The sequence below is a fragment of the Nicotiana sylvestris genome, chromosome 12 (genome assembly GCF_000393655.2).
Source record: "Nicotiana sylvestris chromosome 12, ASM39365v2, whole genome shotgun sequence".
NCBI classification, from domain to species: Eukaryota; Viridiplantae; Streptophyta; class Magnoliopsida; order Solanales; family Solanaceae; genus Nicotiana; species Nicotiana sylvestris.
The window spans coordinates 154934236-154943718 of NC_091068.1; the positions used below are offsets into that span (position 1 = coordinate 154934236).

Here is a 9483-nt window from a genome sequence, read left to right on the forward strand (position 1 = left end):
CACATCAACTAAGGCCTTCCTAGTTGCAAGGAAAGGTCTTCCCAATATGATCGAAACCTCATAATCTACCTCACAATCCAAGATCACAAAATTAGCAAGCAAAATGAACTTGTCCACCCGAATAAGAACATCATCTACAATACCAAGCGACCTCTTCATAGTTCTATCCGCCATTTGCAACCTCATTGAAGTAGCCCTCGGTTTCCCAATACCCAAAGTTTTGAATACTGAGTAAGGCATCAAATTGATACTTGCACCCAAATTGCAAAATACCTTTGCAAAATTAGCGCTCCTAATGGTACACGGGATGGTGAAAGGGATCTTCAAGATTTGGAGACATCGAGTGCACAATTGCACTTACTTGGTGAGTCATCTTGATGGTCTCATAGTCCATGGATCTCTTCTTAGTCACCAAGTCTATCATGAATATGGCGTAACCCGGCATTTGCTCAAGAGCTTCCACCAAAGGAACATTGATTGATAAGCTCTTCATCATGTCAATAAATTTTCTAATGGTTCTCATTCTTTTGCTTCACAAGCCTTTAAGGGTAAGGTGGAGGAGGCCTTGGCAAGGGAGACTTAGCCTTGGGCACTACCGTTTTCGGTATGTCTATTACGTGTTCTTTAGGCGGGTTCACATCATCTTGGATCTCCACCTCATCATCATGAACATCAATCCTCACTTCCGCATTCACATTCGCTTCTCTCACTTGCTCATCAACTAAAGGAACATCATTACCTTGCACTTGAATCTCATCACTGACAATTTCCTTTTGCTTGGATGTATTCACATCACCACCTCGACCACTTCTAGTAATCACCGCCATAGTATGCCCAGTATTGTTCTCACCCTTCGGGTTTACTACTGTATCACTAGGTAGATCCCCCTTAGGGCAAGTATTCAAAGACTGTGAAATCTATCCAAGTTGAACCTCCAAATTCCAGATTGAAGTATTGTAGGATGCCAACTGGGCATCGGAGTCGGTGTTCTTCTTCATCATTTGTTCAAACATCATCTCGATCCTTCTCATCTCAGTGTTTGACGAGTTAGGACCTTGGGACAGAAATGGAGGTGGGTTATTTGGTTGTTGATACATCGGAGGCCTTTGAAAGCCTTTCCCTCGATTTTCTTGATTGTCATTGTTCCAACCCTCTTGATTGTTTCCTCCCCAATTGTTGTTGTTGCCACTCCAGTTACCCTGATTGTTCTGGTTGCCCCAATTTTGATTGTTGTTCCCCCAGTTTCTATTGCCTTGTTGGTTTTGATTCCCCAAATTATCTTGGTATCTCCATTGTTGTTGTTGATTAAGAGCATTGCCCCTTTGTCCTTGATAATTGTTCACATATTGCACTTCTTCATTTTGCTCACCATATCCCTCATCTTGATTGAACCCACCACTACCTTGGTCATATTGATCCGGACTACCTTGACCTTGTTGACCTCTTTATCGACTCTTGCTGACCAACATGTTGACACCTTCCATAGCATTTACTTGTCTAGGAGATTGAACATGTTGCAATTGAGCTTTCTCTAACTGGTTCATTGTTGGTAGTTAACTCTGCTATTGTCTGGCCATATTCATGTAGCTCTTTGTGCAAGTGGATGGCAGTGGGGTCACCCTGTGGCACATTGTCTCAACTTTGCCAAGCTGAGGAAGTATCTGCCATCTCATCTAATATCTCACATGCTTGATCATAAGGTGTGTTCATAAAATTTCCCCCTACTAGCTGGTTCACTACATAGTGATTGGTTGTGTTAATGTCCCGGTAGAATGTCTGCTGAATCACTGCTTCGATCATATCATTGTTCGAATATTCTTTCACCATTGTCCGATATCTCTCCCATATCTCATGAAGTGGTTCATTAGGTTCCTTTTTGAAGGCCATGATCTCATCTCTCAAAGTTGCCATATGCCCCACCGAGAAAAACTTTGCTATAAACTTGTCCGCCAACTCATCCCAAGTAGTGATGGAATGGTTGGGAAGCCTTTCAAGCCAGTCCAAAGATTTTCCTCTTAGTGAAAAGAGGAACAATCTCAACCGAAGTGCATCCTCTGACACATTTGTTTGCTTGCTTTCCCAACAGGTATCCACGAAGCCTTTAAAATGTTTGTAAGCATTCTGATGAGGAGCACCTGTGAAATACCCTCTCTGCTCCAACAAAGTCAACATCACATTTGTAATTTGAAAATTGCCTGCCCGAATCCGGGGTGGGACAATTGCACTAGCATATCCTTGGGTTGGAAGCACCCGAGGAGCCACTCTTGGAGGTGGTGGGGGATGGTCTGGAATATTATCATTGGCCTGCTGGCCTCTCCTTTGAGCTTGAGGCATTATAAGTACCTCATCATCAATATTGTCATCTACCTCCTCACCCGGAATAGCATTTCCAATAGGGTCATTGTTATAGTTCGCCATTTTGTACCAGAAGTGCTGACAAACACAAATTAGTACCACATAAGGAAAGAAAAACAAGACACAAAACTATTTAGATAGATAGCCAAAACTATTAGCTCCCCGGCAACGGCGCCAAAAAGTGATCGAGTCCAACCCCACACCACTATAGAGTGGCAAGAGTGGTCGATGCAGCTTTTACCCGAGAAGGTCAGGATCGAATCCACAAGGAGCTAATACAATATTTGGAGTTGGACATCTATCTAATCTAACAGTGTGTAGTGCTCTTGATTACACTTCCAATCATGTTTGTTTGTTTGTTATTTCTAATTTTATACTAATGGTGTACGAAATTAAGCTAAGTATATATGGTTGTAGAGTTTTCTAAATGGGTAAAGAGGCACTAGGAAAGTGACTTACTCCTAGGTGAGTATCTAACGGGATCTAGAACTTAGGGCAATAATGTTATAGTTGGGATCATGTTATAGCCAATGCATGAAGCTACTCACTCTACACCTCTCGGTAGTAAGAGTGACTTTGCCCTAATTGGCTTTCTCAAGCCCAGTGGGTGTTCAATTTGTGCAAGCAATGTTGGCTCAACTCGAGTATTACTATCTCTAGGTTTAACCCTTTAATTGCGACTATCAATCTCTTAAATAGACCCCAATTCCTTGTTGGCCTGAAATTCCTAGACTTAGTCTATCTTTCTCAAGAAGAGCCTAAGTCAAAAAGGCACAAATTAGTATTTGCAACCACTAATTAAACATAAAAAGCATAAATCAAGCCAAATAACAATCACCCATAAACATCTAAACCCTAAAATAAAAGACCCACTAAATACCCACACTAGGGTTGAGCCACAACCCTAGCTAATGGGTTTAGCTACTCATAATTGAAGAAGAAATCATAGATTTAGATGAAGAATAATCCATAAATTGTAATTACAAGATAAGATACTAAGATTAATTGCTAAGTAAACTACAAAATTATTCAAAATGGGAAAAATTTGTCATTCACGTGCTCACTACTAATAAGATGCCCTAAAATCTGAAAAGAAAGTATTTATACACAGTTAAGTTTTTTGGACAAAAATACCCCTGACGGAGGTACCGCTGACAGTGGAAAATGGACCGCTGTAGCGGTGAGGCTACTGCAACCCCGATAAATCAACCACGAACCGCGGTCTTCAGCTTTTGGCTCAATTGCAGGTCCTCTGAACTTCTTCTTGATGGACTACGATAAACTGAGCGCTATCGCGATGGAGGCACCGCGGTCGCATAATATCACTGTGGACCGCAGTAGCTTGAATTCCAAAAATGCCAACTCTCTGAATCCTTGCCACCGCAGACCGCAATAAAAGGACCGTGGTCGCGGTGAGTCTTCTGCGGTCGCGGTGAATTTTATGTTGTAGCACTGCTTTTACTTGGTTTTGAACTTATGCAGGTTTCACTCCTTTTTGAGCTAGTTATGACATCCTTGTCTCCTTTTGACCAAACACTACAAACAAGCACAACAAGTTAGCTTTTGGGGGAATACTTGTACACATTTTAGTCCAAAACTCAAACAAAAAGAAGCATAAACTAGACTAGAATCCCTAGTTATCATGCACCCATCCCAAAGAGGTAATGGATATCTCCTTATGATGAAGGAGATATGATTTTCTATACCCATAACGCTCATAGATAAATTCAAAAGGGATGTATGATTTCTTCAGACAGACCAACTCATCATTCTTCTTAAGGCCCAACATTTTTAGAAAACTGCGTGGAGTGCGATTCTTTGGCACCCATAATCCTGGACTATCCTATGGTAACTTGGCGAAACCCCATATTTTTTCTAGGAAAGAAGTCATTTCTATATTTCCAAATTAGAAAACAACTTGCTTCTCGCCCCAGAAAATGGTAGCAGCCTCAACTAGTTCTCTATTTGGTCGAATGTTCAGCAAAGATGGCAGATCACCAAGTACTCTCCTCACATGTTTTCTACCACAGGGTGCAAGGTCTTTCTACCAGTCAATTAGCAAAGGCGGATATTCTGGATCATACCGAACCTAGGGATTTTGTGCTTCATTTTCTGCAAACAAATAAAAGTTAAACCTTTCCCCCTTCAGATTCAACTATTTATGCAATAATGATCAATATGTTGGCACATTTTCTCCAAGTAATGCACATAATATGATGGTGTCCTTTAGTATTATGGAAATCCCGTCGGACTTTGGACAAGGTTAATCTAAGCGGGTTGTTACGTCAATAACGACCTAATCCGTACTAGGTTTAGCATGATGCATGTACATTTCAAATCAGATAGAAAGGTCTAGACTGGTACTCTCGAGTGGACAACTTGAGAGGGAAAGGCATGGGACCGTCGACTGCACCGCTGATCGACTAGTCTACCGCAAAAGCTTTTCTAGTTTAAAAGGGTGATTTAAAGAAAACGCGTACACTCATCAAGCACCGCTATGTTGATAATAAATACGAGTAGAGAATGATGTGGAGCATGCTTTATCTAGAAATAATAACATGTTGCCAAGTATTTGCATGATAAAAGTACATAAAACAGTAAATAATTTGGTAAACATAAACGGGATGAGGAAAAGAGGTGAAGAGAAAAGAAAGAAAGAAAAAATAGAGAAGTCAATTTAACTCATGAAAATTTGCGATAACATAATAAAGCAAATAGGAAAATATGGATGGGAGAGTCATAATATAGCAGCCTTAGACAAGATGAAGGGAACGGGAAGATAAAGGAAAACAGAAGGGAATGTTCATGTCATAGAAATTTAGACAAAAAATAAGGGAAATGATGTGCATGCCATAGCAATTTAAACGAAGAAAGGAAAATAAAGGAAGGGATGCACATGTCACCAAATAATAAACACAAGTCAACTTCGTTATGGTAAGAGCCTAAGTGTAAATCCCCAGCAGAGTCGCCATGTTGGCGTGCCCTATTTTCTCGTGAAAGCGGGTTTCGACATGTGACAACTCTTTTAAATGAGGTATTAAAAGAGAAGAGTCACCACCTAACGATTTTAAGGTGCATTAGGATACCTAGTCTACGTCACCAAAGTTTGAGTAAGGGCTCAAATTACCTCAAAGAGAAGGAGTTAGGAACTCTTCGAGGTCCACAAACTTGGGTCCTGGCCGAATATTTTTGCCCTATGTGGGATTATCGGGTTACAATTGTCCTAAGTAATCATATAAGTGAGGAAAGACAAGGAATTTAAAGGTTAGAAAAGGAAATCAGGCAACAATTAAACTATATAGATAATCAATACAAGCCCTTAGAGATTACAATGTGCAACTTGATTATTCTATATTCAATGATTAAGTGTGAACAATGAACATATAAAGGAGGGGAGTCTTAAGTTTTATAGTCTAAAGGATCACCCCGTGCAACATAAATAATACTTTGTTAAGGTAGGGGTTGCTCATATTATTCAGTGGGCACAAACTATCATTTCCTACTACCCAATTACTATGTTAAAGTTGTTTACCTGAAAGCGTTCTAATTCAGTTCTAGGTCGTGCCCTATGTATGCACTACCCGTCCCATGCATATCGTCCATGAGGCTTTTGGACCTACTATTGGGTGGTTCTAGACTTTACTTAGGATGCTCAAAATGATAAAACTAAGTGCGCATTAAAAACATATATGACTTCACATAAAGATAACATATGGCTCAAGTTTGCCCCTACAAGTAGCAACAAATGCACGCAGACAAATTTTGGCGGTAGACAATTTTTAGAATTAAGACGCATTAGAGTCATTAAGTCCTATAGGTATGGTTTCTATATGGTTCTGATTTCCAGTATCGTACAAGTAGTACTGCAACTTCAGACTAACATATAGGCAGATTAAAGGCACTGCAAGTCATATAGGCATAATCTCTAATGGTTTGCAAGATGAGATGGTACACTGCTTGAAAGCTCAGGATTAACAGTGCTGATTTTTATAAACATACTGCTTAAGACAAATAACAATATCCAATGGGCAAGATTTCTAACGATTGACAATTAAAATTGATTTATAATACTTTATCTTTATAGGCATGACAACGAAGTGTGGCAATGCAACGAAGTAACAAAGTAATTGATTAGTTGATTAAAATCCTATTGTAATGACCCGACCGGTCGTTTTGAGTTCTAGCACGTCGTTCAGTAGTTTGAGGCCATGAGCATCTTCATTTCAGGTATTATGATTTGAGCACGTGGTCGGAATTGAATTCCGGGAAGTCCGAAGTTGATTTGGAAAGAGAATTCTCATTTCGGAAGCTTTAAGTTGGAAGAATTAACTAAGATTGGATTTCAGAGTAAACGACCTCGGAATCAGGATCTGAAGGTTCCAGCAGGTTCCCATGAAGATTTTGGGCTTGGGTGTATGCCCGGATCGGGTTTTGGATGATCCCGGAGCATTTTGGCGCATATTGTGGAAGTTAGCAATTTGGAAGAAATTTCATAATTTTGGCTTGAAGTGCATTTCAGCGTTATCGATGCCCGTTTGGAATTCTGAGTCTGGGAGTAGATCCGTATGGTGATTCTGGAGTTGGGAGCATGATCGGAAGTGAATTTGGAAGTCCGTAGGTCATTTTGAAGTCATTTGGCTAAAGATAGAAATTTGAAGGTTTTTGAGAAGTTTGATCGGAAGTGGACTTTTTGATATCGGGGTCAGAATCCGATTCCGAAAGTTGGAGTAGGTCTGTAATGTCGAATATGACTTGTGTACAAAATTGGAAGTCAATCGGGCGTGAATTAATAGGTTTAAACATCGAAAGTAGAAGTTTAAAATTTTAAAGTACATAAAGCTTGGATTGGAGGTCGATTCTTGATTGTAGCATTGTTTGATGTGATTTGAGGCCTCGAGCAAGTCCGTAATGTGTTTTGGGACTGGTTGGTATGATTGGTTGGGGTTATGGGGCCTCGGGTGGAATGCGGGTGGTTAACGGATTGAATTTAGAGTTTGAAGAAGAATTGAAATTGCTGGTTGCTGGTGTAACCGCACCTGCGAATCTAGGGCCGCAGGTGCGGAGCCGCAGAAGCGGCCCTATGGTCGCAGATGCGGTATTGGCGGAAGAGAGCTGGGACCGCAGATGCGGTTGTTTGGCCGCAGATGCGGAACCGCATCTGCAGTAGAGAGGGCGCAGAAGCCGAAAAGGGGAGCCTGGAGGAAACCGCAGAAGCGGTGGTGTGGCTCGTACCTGCGGAACCGCAGAAGCGGTCAAGGGAACGTAGGTGCGGAAATGCTGGAGGTAGTGAGGTCCTTTTAAATCGGGGGTTGGATTCATTTCAACCCCACTTTCTTCCATTGGAGCCGATTTTTGGAGCAACTTTGAGGTGCCATTTTCACCACCAAACAGGAGGTAAGCAAATTATTCTAGTTTAGAGTTAAATACATGATTATATACAGATTTGAGCATGGAAATTTGTAGAAAACTTGAGGTTTGAAGGAAAACCTAGAAAATTGATATTCTTGGAATTTGACCACGATTTTGGGTATGGAATTAAGAGAAAATCATATATTTGAGTTCGTGAGTTCATGGGTAAACTTTATCTTCAAAAAATTTAGGAATCCGGGCACGTGGGCCCGAGGGCAATTTTGCCAACTTTTCGATCGGGGTTAGGAATTGTTATAAATTGGATTCTAATGAGTAATTGAGCATATATTAATGGATTTGCATAATTATTGGCTAGTTTTGGAGCGTTGTGCATCAATTTGAGTCTTCGGAAGGGTGTGGAATGCCGGTTATGGATCTTCGGAGCGAGGTGAGTCTCCTTTCTAACCTTGTAAGAGGGAATTATCCCCATAGGTAAGTTAATTGGTTATGTGCTCCTATTTGTGGGGGCTACGTACGCACGAGGTGACAAGAGTCTGTGCGTAGCTACTACTATGCTATTGTCCGGGTATTCTAGGACCCAAAAGCATGTTGTACTTGGACTATTTGTAAACTTATTGACAGCATGAATTGCTTAAATCTTATCGAATTGGTAAATAAATTTCTAAAAGAGATTAAACTTCATTCTTACATCGCTAAAAGAGAATTGGCTTTTATTTGGATAAACGTTCTTCGATAAATTCTTAATTTGCTGTTTGAGCATGTATTTCTATGTGTACCTGCGTCGCATGTATGGTTCGCCAGCAGGGTAATTGTTTATTTAATGTTGATTGCGTCGCATGTATGATGCGCGAGCGGGGTAATAGATACATCTATGGTTCGTGTCGTTCGACCCTCGGCAGTGCACATTTTACATTTCTGTTGGATCGGGTCGTATGACCTCGGTATGATTTGCGCATGCTTGTATTGCTTGCCTTGAGATTATTTGAGATTGATACTTGCTCTCCCCGACTTGAGATAATTGGAAACTATTGGATTATGAATTCGGAGACTTTTAATATAAAAAGGAACTTTCACCTGTTCATGACTTACTTGAAATTGCTGTCATTCTTAATAAATCCTTGATTATTCGCATTAATAATATATCATTATTGGACCACTAGTAAGTGTCGAAGTCGACCATCTCGTCTCTACTTCTTCGAGATTAGACGGGATACTCATTGAGTACACGTTGTTTTCATACTCATACTACACTTCTGTGTATTTTTGTTGCACATGCATGCATCTCTAGTGGCCTACGGGGCGTGACAGCATGGTTGATACGGAGACTTAGGTGAGCTGCACTTCTCGAGGCGACCCGCAGCCAGCAGTCTCTTTCAGTTTTCTGTATTTACTTTTTGTAAGATATTGTATTCCGTACGGTTGTTGTATTACATTATTTCCTAGAAATTGCTCATGCACTTGTGACACCGGGTTCTGAGATGTTTTTTTTTTTGGATTATTCAGTATTAAGTTTGTTAAAGACTTCATGGTTATTTTGGTAAATTTTATTATTTATTATTTAATGTATAAAGAAAATGATTTTCAACAAATGCTAAAAATTGGAACTTAATTGAGTATTTATGGTTGGCTTGCCTGACAGCGGTGTTCGGCGGCATCACGACCCTTAGTGGATTTTGGGTTGTGACACCTATAGTCATGATATCTAAAGGAGAAACATACTAAAAGCAATAGAAGCAGTTGATTGATTGATTAATTGAA

At 40.3% G+C, this 9483-nt stretch overlaps 1 protein-coding gene across 1 annotated transcript; it reads right to left on the bottom strand.

The window, feature by feature from the left end:
• Positions 1–917: 917 nt before the first annotated feature.
• LOC138883979 (uncharacterized) lies at positions 918–1544 on the bottom strand. Its single transcript, XM_070164708.1, has 2 exons — positions 1478–1544; positions 918–1381 (listed from the first exon to the last, which is right to left on the bottom strand). Exons 1-2 carry the CDS (start codon positions 1542–1544, stop codon positions 918–920), a joined length of 531 nt encoding a protein of 176 aa, XP_070020809.1.
• Positions 1545–9483: the final 7939 nt, after the last annotated feature.

Coding starts and splice junctions, on each gene's coding strand:
- LOC138883979 (XM_070164708.1), bottom strand. CDS start 1,544: ATGAACCAGTTAGAGAAAGCTCAATTGCAACATGTTCAATCTCCTAGA. Junction 1,382..1,477: donor ACAAGTAAATGCTATGGAAG/GTGTCAACATGT, acceptor GGTTCAATCAAG/ATGAGGGATATGGTGAGCAA.